At 40.7% G+C, this 22,844-nt stretch overlaps 1 protein-coding gene across 2 annotated transcripts in view; it reads left to right on the forward strand.

The window, feature by feature from the left end:
- The window catches only part of BMS1 (BMS1 ribosome biogenesis factor), a 31,490-nt gene extending 16,044 nt beyond the window's left edge, over positions 1–15,446 (forward strand). The window contains exons 12-23 of one of the 2 annotated variants that reach the window (XM_007420747.4): positions 753–907; positions 2,166–2,247; positions 2,510–2,586; positions 2,944–3,126; positions 4,122–4,310; positions 4,662–4,842; positions 5,758–5,816; positions 6,186–6,308; positions 10,439–10,586; positions 12,356–12,531; positions 13,368–13,529; positions 14,444–15,446. In XM_007420747.4, coding sequence (XP_007420809.2) covers positions 753–907; positions 2,166–2,247; positions 2,510–2,586; positions 2,944–3,126; positions 4,122–4,310; positions 4,662–4,842; positions 5,758–5,816; positions 6,186–6,308; positions 10,439–10,586; positions 12,356–12,531; positions 13,368–13,529; positions 14,444–14,671 — 1,763 coding nt within the window. In that variant the 3' untranslated portion in view covers positions 14,672–15,446. The remainder of the gene's footprint in view (positions 1–752; positions 908–2,165; positions 2,248–2,509; positions 2,587–2,943; positions 3,127–4,121; positions 4,311–4,661; positions 4,843–5,757; positions 5,817–6,185; positions 6,309–10,438; positions 10,587–12,355; positions 12,532–13,367; positions 13,530–14,443) is intronic. The other variant, XM_025167289.2, reaches the window with a different exon arrangement.
- The last annotated feature ends 7,398 nt before the right edge of the window (positions 15,447–22,844 follow it).

Here is a 22,844-nt window from a genome sequence, read left to right on the forward strand (position 1 = left end):
ACCCATTGTGGTGATTACTAATGCTGGAGAATTCCTGCAACAAAGAATAAATTATGAGAAATGTAAAAGCTTGGCAAATGATGACTAAATGAGATAGAAGATCGTGTTTATTTTAGTGAAATGAATAAGCATAGTAGACCAAGAGATCCAGGATGGTAATGTCCTGTGTAGATTATGATGCAAGCAGAATGTTGAGGCTGTGCTTAGAAAAGAAGAAGGTTGTATAAGTTCAGATGCAACTTGTGTTGTCAGGCATTTTCAAAGCTAAGGGCAAAGTGTCTTTGGAGGCAGGCTCACTCTTGCTGACCTCATGGCCAAGGATGTGTGTTTTCTCGGCATTGCCAAGCTGCGGCTCCTCCAGATTCTTTTTCAATTTCCCAGTCTGGTTTACAGGCTTGGTGGTCCTCTAACCAAGAACTAGCCAGATCCAGGCTTGCGTAGCTTTGCACAATCGGCTAAGTTTGTCTAGATAATGCGGTCTGACAGTTCTAGAAGGTTCATGGGTTGTTCACTACTTTTGCCTCAAGGCCTCTGAGCAGTGAAAGAGCTTTCTTTGATTTGCCGTGACATTAATGCTACAGTTCAAATCACAGACCGAAGGAGAGGGGATGCAGGTTGCTTACAGAAGAAGGGCTAAGCCCCTGTGCGTGCTTTTATTACGTAACTGCAGATGCACCATCTCTGGAACCTTTAACGTAGCGCTTTGGTGAAAACATAACTGTAGCTAAAACGCTGCATTGATTCTTACTCAGTGGCTGAGGATGATGAAAAAGAAGAAGAAAGAAATGAAGAACTCGGAGGGTTGTTTCGCGTCAGCCGTCCTGACAAAGAATCAAAAGGAAAGATTGACGCTCTCGATTGCTCCAAATTTCCTGTGGAAGCCCCGCAGGACTGGGACTTGGATGAGGTGCGGCTTCTTGACATTGGTTGGGTGCTGTGTTCTTACAACTGGAGGTTGTGGTGCTAATGTCATGGTTTGTGAGTCTCACAAAATCTGCAGTGTTGAAGAAAGAATGTAGAGGAATAATTAAAATAAGCATCTCCTGATGCAGATGCACTGGAAATGAGAGCACTTGAAAAAAATAACATTTTTAATATTTAAGTCAGAATTTAAAACATTTCTTAATAGGTTTGAAAAAATGAAGATAGCTCAGACGTGACTAACCATTGTATTCCACTTGCTAGCGTACTGTTGAGATATAAATTTGCAGATTTGGTAACTCATTTGTCTCTAAAGATGCAAAGATTAGAAAAAATCGTTAAATAGAGAAACAAGATTATAGTTCAGTTTAGAAGATGGTGGTACATGTGGCAAAAATGTTCTCCCAGCAACTGCAATAATTGAAGTGAACACAGTTCAGTTCCCAGTAACTTCATCAGTAAGTAGTTACTTACTTGATAGCAGAATTATCATTCCCCTTTTGATCTGGGAAAAAAAACACCTGGCTGAATAATTACTTTATATAATATGCAGCTTCTCAAATAACCCACCCCTCTGAGAAAATGTATTGATATGTAATACCTGGGAGGCACTTTTGCTAGAAACGAGGTTGATCCCATCTTCTTGACTGCTGAATAAATTGTGATTTGAACCATTAGATCGGCTCTTCCCGACTAATGATTTAAAGTATGATTTTAGCCAATCCCACTTTGTTGAAAATGCTGTTCAAGCTTCATCCTCCGTGTTGAGAAAAAAAAATGGGAGAAGGAGAAGACCAGGTAGAAATTGATTAGGCTCCAAAGTCAAGGCACTGTTGGTTAGAAAGGGTAGAAATGGGCCTGGGTCATAATAGAGAAAGGGGAGGGAAGTGGGTGGAGGTAGCAAGGAAGATGATTGGCAGTTACTTGAGAAGAAAAGAGAAAGGACCATTGTCCATAAATGTGTTTGGACAGGCAATGAGGGAGTCAATGAACGAAAAAAAATAAGCCATGAAACAATTTTTTAGACTGACTACAAATGATGATTCAGTGCTTGACCATTTTATTTTAGCTTCCTTCCAAAGTAAAGGTGCAGACTGGCTATATTCGTCAAACAGCTCGTGATTGAAAGTATTTAAACATGTTTAGTGAGTTTCCCTCCAGTCATGGTGACTAATCTGGAAAAAACAATTTTGGGGTCTGTGAATCTGTCTTTGTAGTGTAAAACAGACATCTTTGTTCTGCAGGTAATGGACAGCATCCGAGACTGCTTTGTGACCGGAAACTGGGAAGCTGACAAAGATGCAGGAAAACTGTTGAAGGAAGATGGTAAATCAGAGAGCATCTTTCACTGGTTATTCTCTTAGAGGGTACCTGGAAAAAATGTTGTTTCTTAATATTCTTCCTCGGCCTTGCTATCAGTATGGCGGGCACTAGTGAAGATCTGAGGTAGGGCTGGATGGGTGCATAGTTAGTAATTTTGAGTAATGCATGCATGACCCAGAGTGTTGGCAGTAAGATGGGCAGATGACTAACAGAAAGATGGAGCTTAGAAAGATGAATGACGCTTCTGATTTCTGCTTTTTTTAAGAAGAAATATATGGTGATTTTGAAGACCTCGAGACGGGAACCGTGTATAAAGGCAGATCAACTAATCAAGGAGATGAGGTTTGAGACTGTGTGATTACCAATGTCTGACTTAACTGGTGGATGTTGTGTGATAATTAAGTCTCTTTTCCTGAGGAAAGCACAAGTTCTGAAATGTGTAAAAGATTCAGATCTAAATACTGAACTTGAAGTCAGTGGAGCTGTGCCCGCCAGAAAACCCTGCATGATGTGATAGAGGTTTTCACCCTGTGCATTATTCCAACTTGTAATCATGCTCAGAGGCATTGCTTGGTGTAAAAAAGTGGCTCCTGTCAAGGATTTTTTTTTTTTTTAAATCTTGTGTGCTGCAGGTTTCTTTGAAAAAAGAAAAATTAAAGCCTTGAATGACTTAAATGTTTTTTTTCCCTTTCCCATTAGGCAGAAAATGAAGAAGAAGAAGAGGATAATGAGGGAAAAAACAGCAAAGTGGCTGAGGAGGAAGAGGAACAGAAGAAGCGTATCGCTAAGAAACGTAAATTGAAAGAGATGTTTGATGCTGAATATGATGGAAATGCCACCTACTTCGATGATCTGAAAGAGGAGCTGCAGAAGCAGGCTCAGGTATAAACATTTGCTTGATCGAGTGGTTCCGTAGCAAAGAGAACGAGCCAGCAAAGTTTCTCGTTCAGATCTTGCAGAGTTAACTGTGGAAAAGGAATCCAAATCCATTAGCAAAACATGAATGAAGTCCAAGAAGACAAGATAGCATGAGAAAGAAACTTACTGTTGCCCTATCTTGACTGTCTTTGATATAACAAGGAGGAAGGGGAAAATGCTGTCAGGTTTACTATAGTGTAAAGTGATATTACATGAGAGCCAGTTTGGTTTAGTGGTTAAGGCACCAGGTTCGAAAGTGGGAGATTATGAGTTCTAGTCCTGCCTTAAGCTGACCTTGGACCAGTCTCAGTTGCAGGAAGAAGCCAAGGGCAAACCACTTCTGAGAAAACTGCCGGGACTAGTCCAGGCAGTCACCAGAAGTCAACACTGACTTGAAGGGACACGTAGGTAGGTGGGTAGGTAGGTGGGTGGGTGGGTGGGTGGGTGGATGGATGGATGGATGGAGTTATTCTAACATGTATCAGTTAAGCAGAGTTCCAGTATTTATTGTGGAATCTGTTTCTTGACCTGGACTATCTTGAAGGACTGACACTGCTTTTTCCATAATTCCTCAGTGAAAAGAGCAAGGATGTGCTATGACCATATTCTGCATGGTCATTCTCCAGGTTGCATAGGATAAGGAAAATGTGATTGACATAACGTGTATATACTGATTTAATGTTGTCTGGATTGTCATGAAACATTGGATCATAAGGTAACCAAACAGTACAGTAACACACACACACACACACACACACACACACACACACACACCCTAAACAAGGTGAGCCATAAACCAGACTTAGCATATTGTGGAGGTGCAGCTTCTAAATTTGTAACTGAGCTATTCAGCAGAATTGGCTCTGTATGGACTCCAGGTTAGCTGCAGAATTGTCTTAACGGACCTCAGGGTTGAAAGAGATTTAAGTATTGCATATCTTCTTATTTTTGTCTTGCAGCTTAACAGGCTTGAGTTTGAAGATCAAGATGATGAAACCAGAATTCAGTACGAGGGGTTTCGACCGGGCATGTATATCCGGATAGAACTTGAGAACGTCCCGTGTGAACTGGTGCTGCATTTTGATCCACATTATCCAATTGTCCTGGGTGGCCTGGGAAACACTGAAGGAAATGTGGGCTACGTGCAGGTATCATTATGTTCTTTCATGCTTTTTAACCATGATAGAGGTTCTCATATGCTCTCAATGTAGCTCTCTCTGTGGGTAGATATTTTTTTATTCCCGTATGTGTATTTTTGTTTCCTCTTGACCTTCTCTGCAAGAAGGAAATTGGTTACTGTTAAGTTATTGCCAAGAGTTGTGTCTGTTTCCTAGGGACTTAGTTTGAAAGCTCAGTCACACACCACACATTAATCTGAATCAGGGCCAGCTGTGTCTTCCATACTTTATTATGCAATTGAAAACTTTGTACTCAACAAAGGTGAGGTAGGAATGGTTGAAATGGCTTTTGAGATGAAGCTGTTCCTTGGTTTTCTTCAGATGCGGTTGAAGAAGCATCGCTGGTACAAGAAAATCCTCAAAACCCGCGACCCTCTGATTCTGTCTCTAGGCTGGAGGCGGTTCCAGACGATACCTATGTATTACGTAGAAGACCACAACGGTCGTCACAGGCTGCTTAAGTATACACCACAACACATGCACTGTGGAGGAACTTTCTGGGGTAAGAGCCACAACTTTCAGGCTTTGGAGGAGACAGTAGGAATCACTTGGCAAGCTGTTTTATTATAGTAGCAGTAATAATAATTTATTGTTATGGTTAGTTTAAAAAGGGACTTTGTCAAACATTGTGATGCTTTCAATGTTGGTAGGGCTAGGAAGTTCTAAAGTCTGCTACCTCTCTGCAAAAGACACAAGATGGCTCATTCTTAAGACATCACCCTAGTGACATAAGATATAAGAACATTGGTTTAGACAGTTTGCTGATACATATTTAGATGAGAATAACAAGCAGATGGCCCCCCAAAATAAGAGATGTCACTAGCATTAAAGACATACTTTCAAAGTGAGTATTGACTGACAAATGAAATATCTGTAGCACACCCTAATGAGCTACATGAAAGGCAGACAATCACAGCCATTCCACCAAAATAAAAAAAAAAAAAGCTTGGAGAAAAATGATGCTTTGACTTACTACACTGTTAAGAGTTTGTAAATCTTGATTATGTGTTCATTCTTTGGTGGTTGATAAATTGGACCATTTATCTTATCTTTTTGAAATGTGGTCTTCCTCCATACTTGGCTAGGTGATCTTAAAAGGCTAAGTGAGGTCAGTGATTCGGACTTGGAGGGGAGGCCCCTCAGAACTTCCAGGTCTCTAGGCTAGATTGAAAAATCAAAAATCATTCTGGAAAAAGGCAGTAGCAAACGTCATCTAGCCTGTTGCCAAGAAAATTACAAGGAAAAGTTGCTAGGATTTGAGCTCATCTTAGAAGAGACTTCATTGAATTCTGTAGGTGTTCTTAATGTTTAAGATTTATTTTTATCATATCTTAAGGGAAGACACACTTATCATATCTTAAGGGAAGACACACTGTTAAGTTATTTATTGATGATTTCATTCAACGTTACTTTATAGGCCCCATCACTCCACAAGGGACAGGATGTTTGGCAGTCCAGTCTGTGAGTACTACAATGGTAAGTATGTTATGGGCAGTTTCCAGTCACCCTGCAGTGATAGCTTTATTTGCAAAGTGGGCTGTTGAAACCGAATAGCACGAATGTAGATCCACTTGGCAGTTGAAGTTCTAATAAAAGATTCATGGAGGAGATTCTCAATTGAGGAGATTGAGGAGTTGAGGTTGTTTTGCTAAACTCTGGTACAAACTGATTTCTTATGCCTTTAAAGCTATTTTTTCTCTCAAAGTTTCTTTGGACCACACAGGAAAGGTAAACTAAATCAGAGGCTATGGACTTTGCCCTGAACCAGTCAGAAATTGAGACAAGTGCTCTTCCCATAAAAAGAACTTTATACATCATAAATGGATGTTCATTGTTTTATTTCAGGCTGATTTTCGGATAGCTGCTACTGGAGTTGTGCTTGACTTGGATAAGTCTTTAAGAATTGTGAAGAAATTAAAGTTGGTTGGTTTTCCTTTCAAAATTTTCAAGAATACAGCTTTTATTAAGGTATGGGTTTGAACAATATTTTGCAATTTGGTGTTTGTAGTCATGTGTCTTAAAATCTGCAGATTGGCTATTTTAGAAAAATGTTTCTGGTAGATACATGCAAGGACCTGCCATCCGCGAACAAAATGGTCAGGATATTCCTGCTGGGTTCTATTTCTTCTCTGGATTGCAGTTTCCCACAATGCTCTGTTCCCAGAATGATCGATCCCCCCCCTCCCAAAACCCCCCCAAAAACCATATGAAGGAGAAACAGAACATCCCAGAGTGCTCCAGAACAGTAGGCTTTGCATATCCTTGTTTTCTATTCAGTGGTACCTCGGGATACGAACTTAATCCGTTCCGTGACTCTGGTTGCAACTCAAGTTGGTCTCAAGTCGAGGTAAAGTTTCCCATAGGGTTCAATGTAAATCCGGTTAATCCGTTCCACCCTCCGAATTTGGTCGCAACCCGAGGCAAATTTCCCCATAGGGTTCAATGTAAATCCCGTTAATCCGTTCCGCCCTCCGCCCGAATTTGGTCGCAACCCGAGGCAATTTTCTCTTCAGAGCCTTACTCCCGCCAAGCCTGCTCTGCATTTTCTTTGGAGCCATGCTAACACGCACACCAAAAACCTTCGCAAAACACCACAAAACACACCACAAGCCTCACCGAACATCTCCTTGCTACCGCAACCTCACCCACAGGAAGCCGCGACCGCGTGGCAGCAGGGAAAATGGCCGCGGATCCGGTTCGTTAGTAGAGGCGTTCGTAACCCGAGGTACCATTGTAGTTACAGATGAAATATTGGCAGTATACCGTATCTCTAAAGGGCTTTGAAAGTTTGAAGGAACCTGCTGTGATTCCTACAATCTAGTCTTAGGTGTCTTCTGAGAAGTCCCTTCTTTTAAAGATTTCTTTAGATTCTAGAGTTCTGCCAGATTCTGGAATACCAACCCTAGAAGTTAGAAGGGTTTTTTAACATCTAAGAGGAAGAATTCTGTGGAATCCTGTGGAAAGCCTTAGGATAATGCTAAATAGTAATGGTGAGAAAGGTATGATAATTCCTTAGATATCAGGAAAAGTGGCCCTTCTTAATTTGGCAAGGGCACAGGGTTGCACATAAAACAATTTTGTTGTAAATGAGGTCAGCAAATGACTTGAATTTATGTTTGCCTGTGTAGAGTCAGCTCAGATAGGAAGAACCAGACCAGGTTTGTGCTCCAGTGGGGAAGCAAATAGATCCAGATTGCTTTGGCTATCAGAAGTGTGGTTCTCTCAGAACCCATCAGAAAACTCCAGGCCAAGGTATAACCGAACTCCATTTCCCTTTGGGGAATTTAGACTGCCACAATATTATTTGATGCATTTGTCTATTATCTTTCATTATCTTTTTATCTTTTTTTAAAAAAAATCATTAAAATTATCCTTTGGCAGTTGGAAGACCAGGTTAGAGACAGATCGCCATGCAGAAAACCTATCTGTGTGGTTGCTAAGAGTTGACAACAGTGATGATGACATGCAATCAGTTGGCAGTCCAAGGAAAAGCAATAATAAAAAAAATAGTGGACCATTTGATGGCTGGTGTGGGTCTTCTGGGCTGTGTGGCCGTGTTCTTGAAGTTTTGTTTCCTAACGTTTCGCCAGCACTGTGACTGGCATCTTCAGAGTGCAGGAGCACAGACAGGAGCAGTTCTCTCTGTGCCCAGGGTGAAGCACTCTGCACTCTGAAGATGCCGGTCACAGTGCTGGCGAAACGTTAGGAAACAGAACTTCAAGAACACGGCCACACAGCCCGGAAGACCCATACCAGACATCGTATGCCGGCCGTGAAAGCCTTCAACAATGCAGTGGACCATTTATTTGTTTTTTTTTAAGTGAACTAATTTATGAATCTGGGAAAGGGGAGGAAAACATTTGAAGGATGACAGCAGAAAATATAAGGAAGTGGCTGAACAAATTTCAGTGGCAGTTCTGCACTTAAGAGCCAAACTTAGAATGTTTGCAGGCCTTGGTCAGTTCTGTACAAAACCAAGAAGCGCCTGATACAGAGTGAAAAAGACGGTTTTGAAACTTTCCCAACAATTATTCTCTCTGTCTTTTGGCCAGGTTGGCTGTATGTCCTTGCACAACAGAGCATTGTGTTATGAAATATTTCCCATTATTAAATGAAATCAGAAGTGCTTTTTTTCTGTTACATTGAAACATTTAAACTGAGTGATTCCATATGCCTTCCTGTTAGGTGTAAATGTAATGACCCAAGGTAGCATTTTTGTCATAGTATTCCACAACTGCAGACTCCTGTAATTATAACTTTTTATTTCTTGTAGAACCAGTTTTGTAATTGTTCATCCTAGTATCATTTTCACCCACACTTTTATTTAAGTATGTGCCATATGAAATGTTCTGCAGTAAAACAGGAACCCCCTATGATTTATAAGCTGCACGCTCATTTCTTAAGAGGCCAATCCTAGAGTCAGGTTCAAAAATCTAAATGTAGAATATTGAGAAATAAGCTTCTTTGATGTAGGAGTCTTTTTTACAATGTCAGTCTGATTTTTAGCTGCAGAGAATTTTCTCTCTGTAAACATGGATTGCGTATTCCAGCCATAATCCAATAAAAGACACTATTTGAAATGTGTTTTTGTATTTTAACTCTTCAACAATACAGGTAGTCCTTGCTTAACGACCATTCATTCGGTGACCATTTGAAATTAAAAGGAGACTAATGACCAGTCCTCATAGTTGTGGCTGTTGCAGTGTCCCCACGGTCACGTGATCACAATTTGGGTGCTGGCAACTGGCTCGCAATTACAATAGTTGCAGTGTCCCATAGTCACATGGTCACCATTTGCGACCTTCACTGATGGCTTCTAACAAGCAAAGTCAACGGGGAAGCCGGCAGGAGGTCACAAATGGCGATCATGTGACACTGCGCTTAACAACCGCAACCAGAACTGCTGCAACCGCTGTCATAAGTTGGCGCAGTCATGTGACATTGCGCTTTACGACCTTGTCGCTTAGCGATGTGTTGCTTAGTGAACCTGACTCTAGACAGAGTTGCTGGTCCCAATTGCTGTCGTTAAACAAGGACTACCTGTAAAGGCAGTTAATTTAAAATAGGGCTGGACTACATTTTTAAGTTTCAAGGGCTTCAGTTTCAAGTGGCTTCAGAGCACAGTGGGCTGTTAGGACGTGCAGTGATTCAGAGGTGCTTACCTAGCGGCTGCATGATCCAAGGAAAAGAGGCTTTAAAGGAGTTGCAGACAGTGCTACCCCATGTGCTCCAAATCACTGCACCGCCCTAACAGAAATACTGTTTTAATTGCCCATGAAATGTTGACATTTGGCCAAATTAACAATTGGAGAACGTTCCTAGAAACAAATTTGGACCCAGAGAACAACCCAAATTACCGTGCAGTGTAACTACTTAATCATAGTCCCTGTTCTTGGTTGACAGAAAGCAGTCCCTGTTCCTGTCTCCCTTTCTGCCTTCAACCTTCAGCTCTAATTGCCTTTTCTTGGAACTTCCTTCTCTGCACCCATCCAGTTAAGGAGAAATAAATTAACCTCTAACTCATGTACCCCAGGATGGAATGTTTCTGCACTTAGCAGCACTGTGGACACAGAAATAGGCTGCTTTGCCATAAATCTGTCACGGATAATGTTGAATTCATGGAGGCCCATTTGTCATTGCCATGGTCTGTTGGATGTTGGCCAGCAGTGACCCTGGTTACCTGGATGAGCTCTGGGTGGTGCTCCCACTTGGGTGGGCACCAGAAACTTGTTCAGATTTATTTAGTTATTTAAATTTATTATGGCTGCCCACTCCAGAAGGCTCCAGAAGGCTCTGGGGATGAGTTCAAGTTCAATTTCTCTTGGTGTGGTACTTAATGCAACGAAGTTAAAATAAATAAATAAATAAATAAATAAAATAGATTCGGGCATACTTTAGGAAAGCTGTGATTTATTAAGGGCATGCCTGCCTTCATTTATGGCAGAGCTGGCTCTCTCAAAGGCTCCTCTGTTAAAAAAAGCGTGCTGCTTATAAGGGAGGTGAACTACAAGAAATGTTGATTCCTTTGTTGTTAATCGTGGTGCACCATCAATGGAAAAGTTCTCTTCAGGGCAGCGTCTTTGTTCCGTGCCGTGCAGGGCATGTTTAACTCGGTGCTGGAAGTGGCCAAGTTTGAAGGCGCAGCCATTCGTACGGTGAGCGGCATCCGGGGACAGATCAAGAAGGCCCTTCGAACCCCAGAGGGGGCCTTCCGGGCAACCTTTGAAGACAAGCTGCTGATGAGTGGTAAGCTGCGTTTTCAAGTGGCACGTCTTAAACTGACTTGGGAGGGTGGCCTTTTGTCAAGGGTTATTTGGGGAAGCCCACTTCAAGGCCAGGAAGATCAGTTCTGGGGTTGGAACGCCTCCGATGATGCTTCTGGCAAATGTTCCTTTGGGGAATTGCTTATAGATTGGGAAGAGACAGGGTCAATGGCTCTGATTATGCATCCATAATCACTGTGAGACTGCACGGCTGTGAAGCTCACCCAATTTCATGCAGATCCCCAGAGAGGGAGCTGAATTCGTCATCTGTAGCAGAGAGGGAGAGAGGGAAAGAGATTGACCGTCGGATTCATGGCATCTTAAGATTGCATTTTATTATTATCGTTAGTTTTTATAAGCTTTTTCGAACCTTTTGTTTTGTCTGTTTTCACTGTTCCACCTTTTATTTCTCCCCATTCTTTCTCCCATCTTTCTAACTGAATGTATTTAAAAATACATCTCAAAATAATTGTAAGAGATTGTGGAGAGGCTGGGGAGGAATGAAAGGAGTCCAGAGACAGAGGATTTGACCAGTAATTTTCTTCTTTCACCTGACAAAATGGGCTTGATTCACAAAAGTGGATAATATAATCAAATGCATTACTTTTAAAAGTGCCACGCATCTCTTTTTTTGTTAAAGTAGAGTTGGTTTTGTAGCACGCAGCTGACCTTGACTGATCTCAAAAAGAATAGGGATCACCTTAGCGGTTAAGAGACCACCATGAGATCACATAACTGTAATCAAATTCAGGAAACTGAGACCACCTCCTGAAGAAAGCAGTGGTAAGCCACTTCCATACTGTTGCTAAGAAAACCACATAAAGTCACCAGAAGTTTCACCACCTCGAGTTATTTATAAAAAATCATAAAGGCGGGATAAAAAGAAAATCTAATAAAAAAAAGGTTGAACTCAATTAGAAAGAAACTTACCTCTTCTCTGGCTGCAACTGCCCTCTTGTGGAAACTTATGGTAACTACATTGAAGAATAAAGCCTGCTTTTTCTTTCAAGGATAAAGTGGAGAGGTTCACCTTTGTACATAACTGTGTTGAACCTGCTGTTGCTATTTTGCACGGTAACTGAGTCTTGTTCTGTACGTGCAGAATAATGGGTGGAATGAAATGTGCCTCTGGAATGCAAGCCATGTTTAAAAAAAACTATTCAAGTAGAACATTATTAACAACAATAATGATCCTTCTTCCTGGTGTGATGTTTAAAAAAAGAGAAAGTGACTGAGAATTAGAAAAAGGAGCATTCAAAATGGCAGGCCTTGCCCTTTTAGGCCCACTGTTTCAGGGCCTTAACATTTCATTCACCTTACTGGAAGAAAAAGTTAGGAGTGCTGATGTTCTCCAGCCCTTTGTCTTACAGTCTGTGTACTTTAAGATATATAGATATATAGTTTAAGAGATGGGTCGTTTTCCAGTCATGCACAGCTTCCCTTCTTAGATTATTCTGTTTAAAATGTTTTGATGCTTTCTTTTGGGAGTGGAAGCCTGTCAGGGGGCTGATCCACAGGAAGCTAAGAATCAATGCTCATTGAAACATTCATACCTAAATCAGCAATGTGGAGGCATTATTTAGCTCAGTACAGTTTTAAATCAAATTTAAAATCCAGTGCAGCTAATTTCCAAGAAGAAACAAGGCCCAGGTAGAAAGGTGGTATCCATCGATCACAGCTATAAAATCCAGTGATCTCCAAACTGTGGGCAACCATTTAGAACCATTTCCCAACCAATTTCTCCCTCTTCAGATATTGTATTCATGCGAACATGGTATCCCGTATCTGCCCCTGCCTTCTATAATCCAGTAACCTCTTTACTGAAGCCTCTGGGTGAAAAAACGTCCTGGGTAGGAATGAAGACAACGGGGCAGTTAAGACATGAGAAGGGTATCAGACTGAAGCAAAACAAGGATTCCCTTTATAAGGTAGGATTGTCTGTGTGATGTGTTTGTGTTTGCAGGGGAGATGTTACTTACTTATTTTCTAATGCAGTGGTTTAGATTCTGCCTGCTTCCGAGACTCGGGGAGGTTCCTCCCATGTGCGTAGGAAGACTAGGAGTTGGGAGGTCTAATTTAGTTGTGGGCAACCATTCGCTGAGGGATTTGGGATTTCCCCCCCCTTTTATTGAAGGAAATAAGGAAATACACACACACAACTCACACACATACTGGGAAGGGTGCTGGATGGCATAATAATAAAGAGGAAGGGGCAGAATTTTCCCAGGTCTTTTGCTGTTGCTGTTGTTACAGGGGCTGTTAGCAGTTTGCTTTAAAGTTTTAAGCCTATTCCAAGACTTAAATAACAGTTATTTTGTTTTCTGGCTTTCTGGGAGTTTGCTACTGATTTTTGGCGGTATGATTTGAGTTGGGTAGAGGCCATAGAAATTATTTTGGAGATTGTATGTAGGCTGCAGATTGCCCACTGGTGGATTAAATAAAGAAATTGGTATTTGTATGGTTTTGCAGTGATCTGTTATAATGCAAATTGAAGGTCCACTGAAAGTAGGACATAACAAAGAAACAGGGGAATGCAAACTGCTATGTTCTAAACTGTTTTTTGTGTGAAATTTTGCATTTCAAATGTGAAATATTCCATTTACATCATTCCTGGAAGCATTTGAAACTTGAAACAAACAAGGTGGGTGACTTTTTGGTCAGAGTAGGACATTCCACCAAATGTGCTCGAAATGATTCAGAGTGAAAGCTTTGGCATGCTCCTGAAGAAGATGATGACCATTCCTTTCCTTTTCCCCCTCCTTAGCTCATAGTGCGGGAGAAAAAACATTTCAATAAGCTGCATATTCCAAAAGCTCTTCAGAAGGCCTTGCCATTTAAGAACAAGCCCAAGTTCCAAGAAAGAAAAAAGAAAGTTACAAAGGATAAGTGGAGACCAGCTGTTATCAGGGAACCGCATGAAAGAAAGGTAAGATCTTTGTGGGCTTCATAGCAGCTCTCCACCTCCCATAATTGTCATCCAGAGTAGCTGTAAGCATCACAGTTTATAATATGGGTTTCTCTTGAACGTGCAAGATGCCTTCCCAGTGAAATCAATTGAAGATTTGCCATGAACTTCATTTGGATGTGGATTTGATCCTAAACAGGTTCATTTTGATTCAGTATCCTTGTTCCAATTCCACTAAATATGATTGGAAGAATGCCTGTGTTATGTACTTACATAACCTCTTAGTCTTTATTGGATGATTTCTTAGAAGCTTCCTCACTTTTCCTAGATTTGAAATTGCAACTGTTATGGAAAAGCATAAACGCTTAAGTTGTATTCTGCTCGACTTGTAAACTCTGCTCTAGTTGTAATGCTTTTTTTAAAAATCCATGCAATACAACATGGTTGCCCTGCCAGCTCTGATTAACTCTTATCAACGTCTACAGGTAGCAAATAAAGTGACAGATTTATTGCTTTGAGTAGATTTCCAGTGTTAGATTAAATGATTTTTATTGAACAGAATGATAGGTAGTTATAGACTTACCAGCTGCCAACAGGCATTGATCGTGTTACCTTTTAATAGTTTCCTGCTCCAAGGATCAAGAAAAAGAGTATTTAACACCTGAGTTAATCATAGCAATTACCTTGGTGGAGGTGGGTACAATAAAAGAAATTGAGCCAACCTTTCTGAGACCTTTAAAGTGGTGCCATAGGAAGCCTCTTGCTAATGCTGGCCAGATGCTAAGACCAATAAGCAGTGCGTATGGAGCTGATAACTGCTGCAATTTAAGCCCCAGTGTGTAATAGTATTGTGTCCTGCGTTCCTTTTGGGTTGTGATTAAAACTTGGGATTGGGTTGGTCAGCTTCCAGTCACACACTTCCTTCTTGTGTTAAGGTTGCAGCACTTCTCTCCGCTTTGGGCACGGTACACAACTATAAGTTGCAGAAGGACAAAGTGAAACATCGCCAGCAGGTTAAAGAGCATCTGAAAGAGAAACAGAAAGAGGAAGAAGCAAAGCTGAAGAGGCAAAAGGAAGCAAGGAAGAAACTTTTTCGTATTATTGGACAAAGGGAGAAGAAGAGGCAAAAGTCAAGCCTGAAGGGATCTGCTGAAAAAGAGTAACAAGTAGCCATGTGCAGAACCTACCTCCAAATGAGTTGGTAGTTTCCAAAGAAATGCTTCTAAGACACGAAACCAGTTATGGTTTGGAGGATTACATTCTGGAAAACTGGTGGATCACTGCCATTGTTGCTAGGTTGGCCTAGTCCGGAGGAGGAACGGAGCCTCCAGAGATGTCTGGAACGTTCTGCTACCAGCACAGAGAGTTTTGCTCATATCTGCCAATGCCTTTCTAACACCTGTCAAGCAGGAATTGAGACACTTTATTCTTGAGTGACGAATGAACAAGATCTAAAAATACTCCAACTTGGCTTTGGACTTTCATGACTGTGCCTTGGAAAGGCAAGTGATTGTATTTGAAAATAGATGTCCAATGTAAATTGTCTTTTGTAATGTTTATCTAGTGTTATATTGAAAGAATCATAAATATATTTTACATTTTAGTTCTGAATGTGACTAATTTATGATTTTGTGTTCAGTCCCAAGCGGTTTTACTTGTTTCTGTTGAATATGAAATGCTTAGCGCACAGTGTGATCTTAATACCGTTGCTTGAAAAACTCAATTCATTGAAAGTTGAATCTGTTGACAAATTAAAATGTAAGTTCAACAGCAGAGTGTGGGGTGGAGAAAACAGCGACTACTGCATGTAGATTTTTTTTTTTTAAATGTCTAATCCGAACCTCGCAAATGTTACAGAGTAGTTTTAGACTACGTCTCATATGCCGAAGTTAGACAGTCCTTATTATGACATGTTGCCCCTTGAACCAAAACCCAACATCTCCAGCAGGGTATTGCATCTCTAGGGATCCAGCCAAAATGGCACAAAAGTGTGTAAGTTTTTGAGTTCCCTAGGAGTGTTCATCAGGTTACTTATTGCAAAATCAGGGAATGGGGAAGAAAAGCTGCAGAATCAAAAAGCAAGGCCAGATGTCTCAACAATGAGATCCATTCAGAATCAGTGTCAGGATGGAGATGAGAGACTGAATACAGGAATCAGCTGATAGGTAACTGTTGGCGACTGATTTTTTTCTGGCACTAAAGTTGAAATCAACTCTGCCATTAGGCTCTATTCTGTCTGTCCATGGCAAAACTCATGGACTCCTGAATTAGTAGAGAGCAGAAATAAAGAAGCATGATTTGATTTGCTATAATTAAAGCTAAAGAGCAATTTAAGGTAGTGCAAGCTGAGTGATGTAATGTTTATGTGATAATTGGAGAAATATAATGTCCCTCTTAAGTTGTGAAAGATCCTCATCCTCTGGAGGTAAAAGTGCATCCTGTATTTTTGTCATTCATGTAATCTGTAAAATAGTTATTGTAGATGCTTGATATCACTGCTTCCTCTGTGCAAATCGCCCTGGCCTCCAGATGATGGATGGGTATATCTTGCCCTAATAGATAATAGGACTGTCTGTGCTTCAAAGAAAATTTGGGAAAAGTGTTTCACACCTCACATAATCCTATCATTTTTCTGCTATTCGTTTAGCAGAATCCACTCGTTAATGCAGATCAACTCATCCGCTGTAATGAGTAGATAAAGTTTATCTAAAAAGTTTTTGAAGTTGTGGCTGCCTTAAAGGATCCACTCTTTAAAGTGGATGCAACGCTCTTGAGCTGGCAGATAGAAGTTGCAGAGCTGCTTTTTGAGTCCCTTGTCCTAGTTGCAAAATGTGAAGTGTCAGTTCATGGCAGTGTAATGCCAAAGGACCCCTATTTAAATTCAGAGAATGTTGTATTACACAAGGATATTTCTAAATCATAATGAGTAATAATGTAATCCTGAATATGATACACCAGTGGTAGATGGAATAGTATTATTGTCTTATCCCCCATAACAGACATTCTGAAGTACCCTGGTAGATCAGAGGTGCCGTTATAACATATAAATTATTTCCTTACATTAAGGACTAGCAGGCTTCTTCATCTTTTGCCCAGCTCTGGCAAATAAGGGGCTACAGAAAACATGGGTGTCGATGTCATTTCAGCTGAAAGGTCCTTTGTGGGCTTGTGTTTAAGAGAGAAAATGAAGAGACTAGGCCATGGTAGAAGTGGAAGAAGTGGTTGCTCCTCAACCTTCTATATGGCCCAGTATTCCAGTATTTTGGAGTGAAATGTGTTCCTTAAGGCCCTATAAGACTTAAAACCCCTCTTTTGGCCTTTTAGTCCTCTCACCAATAGCCCCCCATGGGTGAAAATTTTAACTCTGCCCATTTCTGAGAGGCTTTGAGTCTGCAAATGTTTGCTCATCCTTGCCTCATACAAGATTAAGAGGTAAACTCCATTTTTTGTCCTTATTTCAACCCAAGGGTAAACAGTTTTTAAGTCTTCAGTGTTCTCCCCAAAAGGCTGCGAGGGGTGGTGCAAAACACCACTGATCAGATGCCAAACTGGTCAGATTGCTTCATTCTCTACCCTCTATTGTTTCAGCTTGCTTTTCTGTTTTGTTTTTTGTTGTTTTGTTTTGCAAGAGCAAGTAAGCATATTTCCAAGCAAAGCATTGGTCTATGATCACCTTTTCTGTAGTGTGTGTCAAATATTCCCTAAACCTATAAAAAGATAATGCATTAAGATCTATGTGATTATTAAATGCTGAAACCAAGGTTTACAGTAACTTCTTGAAAAACATGGCCCAGAAGCAAAGCTGCTTCTGTTCTTCACTGAAATCAACTTGGTGCAAAACAAAGCAGAAATAAGAGTATGTTGTCTCTCGAAAGACGGATGTAGATTTTTCCACTTCCAGATTGAGCCCAGCCTGTGGTCAGAAAAAGGTAACTTAAAGTCCAAAGTTGGGTATATCTGCTACTTTCTGTTCATGTTGTGAATAAAAAAGCAAGTTTACAAAGCTTTTACATGCCCTCAGGTAATGAACAAACCCTTGACTAGATCCTTCTTGTAAGGGATTGCTACTTTCCACTCTTGTGTCAAAAATCACCCACCAAGAAACCAACAAACTGGAAAGGGTCCAAATGATTGTTTTATTAGCCCAAAACTAATGGGATACAGGGAGCCACTGGTCTCTTGTACACAGAAGTGCCAAGACTACATAGATTTTATGCAGAAAGTTGGTCAAAGACAGTTTGAGCATATGTGCAACGTAGCTAAAGACAGTAAATGGAGAAAGAATTACTTTACAACTGATAGGGAAACAAGCACAAGCAGGGGGCATCCGTCATGATATGAGATGATAGCGACACATTCCAAGAAAGGAAACAGCAGCTTTGATATGCAAGTTGGGCCAAGGCCTTAAATGTTGTTCTTACAAACTGACCCTGGGTTTACAGCTTGAAGAGATAAGAGATACAGCAACATACATGGTTAAGCTCTCTCCTGACGTGAATTCTGTTACCAATTAGTCATTAGCAGACACAGATTACTACAATAATAACAATTCCATTCTTAACAATGTTCCATGAGAAGTACAAAGGAGGACATCTATGAACTTAAAAAAATGTAGAGCAATACTATACTTTTGTAAGTAAACTGGATTCAACCTGAATTCTTATTCTAGTCCACCACACCAGGGTTTTTTGAACTGTTCTTTGGAACTTTATGAGAACTTAATGGGGCTCCATGAGAGTCACTAAACCCAGCCAGTTTTCTATCACTAGAGCTTTGTCTCTTGATCAGGGATTCCAAAATTCCATGCCCTGAAAAGTTTGAAGCCCCCTGTACCACACTCCTTATTTCGTGCCTGCTGAGTCAGGCCAATTCATATTGCTGGCAAGACGCCTCTGTTTTGGGTATGTTTGGTCCCTGCTAAGGAACAGCTGTTGCTCATATTGCAATATGTGGAGGTTCTGGGTCATGGCCACAATTTCCGTGTTGTTGCCAAGAAAATTACATTGGTGTGTCCATGAAGTCATAAGGAACTGAGCTCAAGTAATATGCAACTTTTCTTTTGCTTTCCAAACTATGAAGTCTTTTAAAATATTCCTAGCTCCTCAGCCTCCCTATAGGTTCTCAGCCTAATTAATCATAGGATCCTGTAGAACCTGTTAGGGGATGTAGTTCAGCAACATTTGGAGAAGCAAATGTACCCTGTTCTGATGTCCAGCAGAAGAAAGAAAGGATGAAGGGTCAAGAGAATAGGTATCGTGTACACAATCTTCCAACCGAATGAAGTACTCTTTGTTCTAAGATGTCCACACTATCTATGATATGTTGATGAAAGAGGTTTAAAGGTGATCATTTTAGCCCGTCGCCTGAGAAGACTAAATTGAATGCTTCAGTTCCAAAGTAGTGAAAGGCTGGTTCAGTAGAATCCTCTTCTGGGATTAATGCCATTCATCATCCTAGAAGATTCATCCTTCTTTTCCAGATGAGACTATGACCCTTTGAGTATTGATCAAAATGTCAACATCCCTTCCACTAATAGAATTTCTGGGTGAACTAATTATTTTTGCCCCTTTCATCTTGCCAAATGAAGTCAATAGCAAGGGCAAAATAAAAGTTAGTTTTAAGTGTTCTTGGCATGAAAACTTGGGAGGGATGATGTGACCCCACTGGAATCTGATCGCACTTGTTACATTTTATAAGCCACTGAGGGAGTTTTCAAAACTCCTGAAACTGGAATGGCCTTCAGATGAATGAAATAGTGTTTCTCAACCTTAGCAACTTTAAGGTATGTGGACTTCAACTCCCAGAATTCCCCAGCCAACATTTTAAAATGAACATCGTGATTGCTTCTCCTTCAAGATTTCACAGTTGACAAGTATGGAAATGATCTGGAACTCAGTATGTTAGTTCTTAACACAGTGTTTAATTTTAGCTTAATGTGCATGAACCCAACTATTTTGGGTTATGAACTATGGTTAAACAAATTATGGCTTAAGGCAAGTCTAGGCAATGCATTCAAGATGGCGTACTATGTTAATGAAAAAGGCCTAATGCATTTCTATATAAGTTTACTGAGAAGTAAATTCTGCTGAGTTTGGTAGGCCTGTTTCTCCATAAATGTAAAGCGGAACTGCAAAAGCTTTTCTGCCATTGTTTCACCCTTACCTACTAGCACATTTTCACAATGTGATTGTGATCCTTTTCTTTAGAGGATCACAATCACATTGACCTGAAGTAGTCCAGAAATAACTAGCAAATTGTATTCTGGTGAATTGGAATTTCTTGACTATGATTTCACTGTCTGGAAGTTTTCCAAGAGAAAAAACCCCTGCTTGGTTCTTGTAAAAATCATCTTGTTTATCATAGCAGCCTATCATATTGTTTAGAAGAAAATAAATATTTGGCTGCATTGGATGAAGTTAGCAAGTATAAAAATTACTTAAGAATAAAATAGGTGAGCAGTAGACTCATCACCGTAGTTAAGTAATGATTTTCCAGTGAATGGAGCAGATTAAACTGGGTGAGGAGAATGATGGAAATCAAAGCCCTCCTACAATTTCTGTTCATAAGTTCTGGAGTTTATTTTTCTTTAATTTATTGTTACATACATAATCTGCTTGGTCTCTGAGAGCTCAAGTTGGCTCATATGGGAAGAAGGGAGTCTCCTCTCCAATGTTAACTTCACAACGATCCTGTGAGATTGGGTTGAGCTGAGTGACAGAGTGGCTTCGGGCTCTAAGCTCTGTGGCTGATGTTGGTTTTCAGCCTGTGTTTCTTCCCAGATTCCAATCTGCATTATACTCATAGTAGTTCACACACCCATCTTATGCATGAGAAGCACATGAAAATGTAAGAACCTAAGAACATCCTTGCTGGATTAGGTTAACAGAAGAGAATATATGGCCCAGGATTGAACTCTGGAGTCTTTGGGGTTCTCTGAGCTTGGTTGTTTTCTTGCAGACGTTTTGTTACCCAACTAGGTAACATCTTCAGTGCTAGAAGGGAGTGGGTTTGCTCTCTGTTTATATACAGTAACTTGCCCTGTCAGTGTTGGTGGGGGAGTTGTTTTTTCCTTGGTAGTTCCTAGATTAGGCTGTTGTTTACTGCTTAATTGTTTGTCTGAGTTGGTCATTCCTTGATTAGGGTATTGTTTACTGCTTGGTTGTTTGTCTGGTGTTAATCCTGGTGTTAATCCCTGCTTATCTGGGTGTTGATTGCTGGCGAGGAGGTGTTCTGGTCTTTTTGTTTCCTTTTTATTATCTCTTTTGAATAATATGTAAATGTTGCTTATCTCTGTCTGCCTGTTGATGGCCGACTTGTCTGAATGCCAAGCTTCCAGGACTTTCCTTGAGTTTTTGGATTTAGCTTGGTCTAAGATGCTGACAGTTTCCCAGTTGAAATTATGGTTAAGTCTGGATTAGATCAATGCCCAATTTAGTCCTGGATTTTGCTTCTCACTGTGGCCGAGCAGATGCAACCTTGGTGCTAACCAGCAGGAGATGGAGATTGATTTATTTATGCAATCTATTTATACAGTTGCCCGTCTCATGAAGGTGACTCTGGGTGGCGATAGTCCTCTTCTATCACTGGAGAAGAGTGCTACCATTTGGAGGCATACTTCTCATACTAACCCCCCCCCCCCAAGCTTTTCTACCAGTGGCTGATACTTAAACAAGGGTCTCCAACTGTTCTGGGGTGCAGGCACTGTTATATATTTACACCCAATGATAATAACTTTAAAAATGGCTGAGATCTCATGAGATTTCATGGGAGAACACAGATATCTTTTCAGATTTGATTATCATGTATAATTTTGGCCATTCTCCTCCTCTTTTCTTCTACTTCATCATGTCTTTAATGCCATTTTCCATGGGAACCATGTTCAAGATGGTTCAGAGCAACAATTATGAATAAATATTCATTGATTAAGCAATCAGTGGAGAAAAATGAGCAGAGGTTCAAAATTAAAACCCAAATAAGTTAAGCTGCTACAACTTCTCCAAACTGTTGTATCCAGCTAGTAGTGCTTAGGCCTCAGATGGTTCAAGGGGGCCAGGACTTCCTGGAATTACTGGTAGAATTTTGTTGCAGGAACCCTATCCTAGTTTTAAAATGAATAATGTGAACCCAGGATATAATGTATTAATGATAAAGGATGGAACTTTCATCTGCTCTTCAAACCATTTAAGTCCGATTCTCAGACAACTGAATTTAGGTGGTTTGGTTGAGGTCATCAAGTCCAATGGTCTGTTCATGCAGAAGTCCAAATTAAAGCATTCTGGCAATCTGCTTGAACACTTCCAACAAAGGGGAGTCCGTCACCTCTCAGGGTCACTGGATCCACTGTCAAAATGCTCTTACTTTTAGGAAGCTTTTCCTAACTTTCAGTTAGAATCTGCCTTCCTTAAGTGATGGTGAATGCCATTATCCTGGGTCCTGGCCTCTGTTCAGTATTTCTCAGGTTTTACAGACTATTGAGGGTGGCTGGCTTCAGTATTTGGAGGCACTTACTTATCTGCCACATTCAAGCATCTTTTTCTGCTAGTCAAACACAGTATCATAAGTTACAAGGCAATAGAAAGGGTTTGTTTTTTTGTTTATTAATTATTTATTGGACAAAGAGCACGGTAATCACAAAACACTGCAGTGCAAGATAACCTTGAGAGCATCGATCTTTTACAGTAGCCCTTATATTCTGGTTCTCTTTGTTCCATGAATGAAGGATTCTGTCTTCTGCAGTGAGATGCTGAAAATGCTGCTAAGCCCTAAGACTGGAGGAAAAAGGTTTTTGTAGTGGGCGCTGATCCAAAGTATTGCTTTTTTGGAAAAAAGAAAATGTGGAGTGTTCCATTTATGGAATTTCCACATCACATGCAGCTTGAACTGAAGGAGCAGCTGATTCCCTAGAACAGGCTTCTCCCTTTCTGCAACATTGTGTAAAAGACAGGAAAGGGATCTGTTCTTGCTACTGCAGCAGGTAAGTCCTCTATGTTTGGGTCAAAAGCCATGGAAATATACGACGGGAGAGGTCCGAGCAGACAGGGAAAGGCAAGGTTCTTTCTTGCTGTTGCCATCATTGCCCAATTCCAGGTTCAGGTGAGAAAGCAACTCTCTCTCCTGAGTTCCCTGCACATGCCCAAAGACTTGGAGAAAGAGAATTGGACTCTTGGGCCCAGGCCAATGATCACTTGCTCTCAAAGGTCTTAGCAATTCACCCAGAAAAAGTTAAATAAATAGCACCTGGTACAGGTATCAATGGAGACCTGAAGTCAGAGGATTCTAGCCCAGGCCTGCCTTCTAAGATTGTTGTAAGCATTACTGGTATCAATTCAGTGCTCC

Source organism: Python bivittatus, unplaced genomic scaffold, assembly GCF_059951505.1.
Source record: "Python bivittatus isolate LINGU-HERP-01145 unplaced genomic scaffold, Pbiv_v1 ctg000050_np1212, whole genome shotgun sequence".
Taxonomy (NCBI): Eukaryota; Metazoa; Chordata; class Lepidosauria; order Squamata; family Pythonidae; genus Python; species Python bivittatus.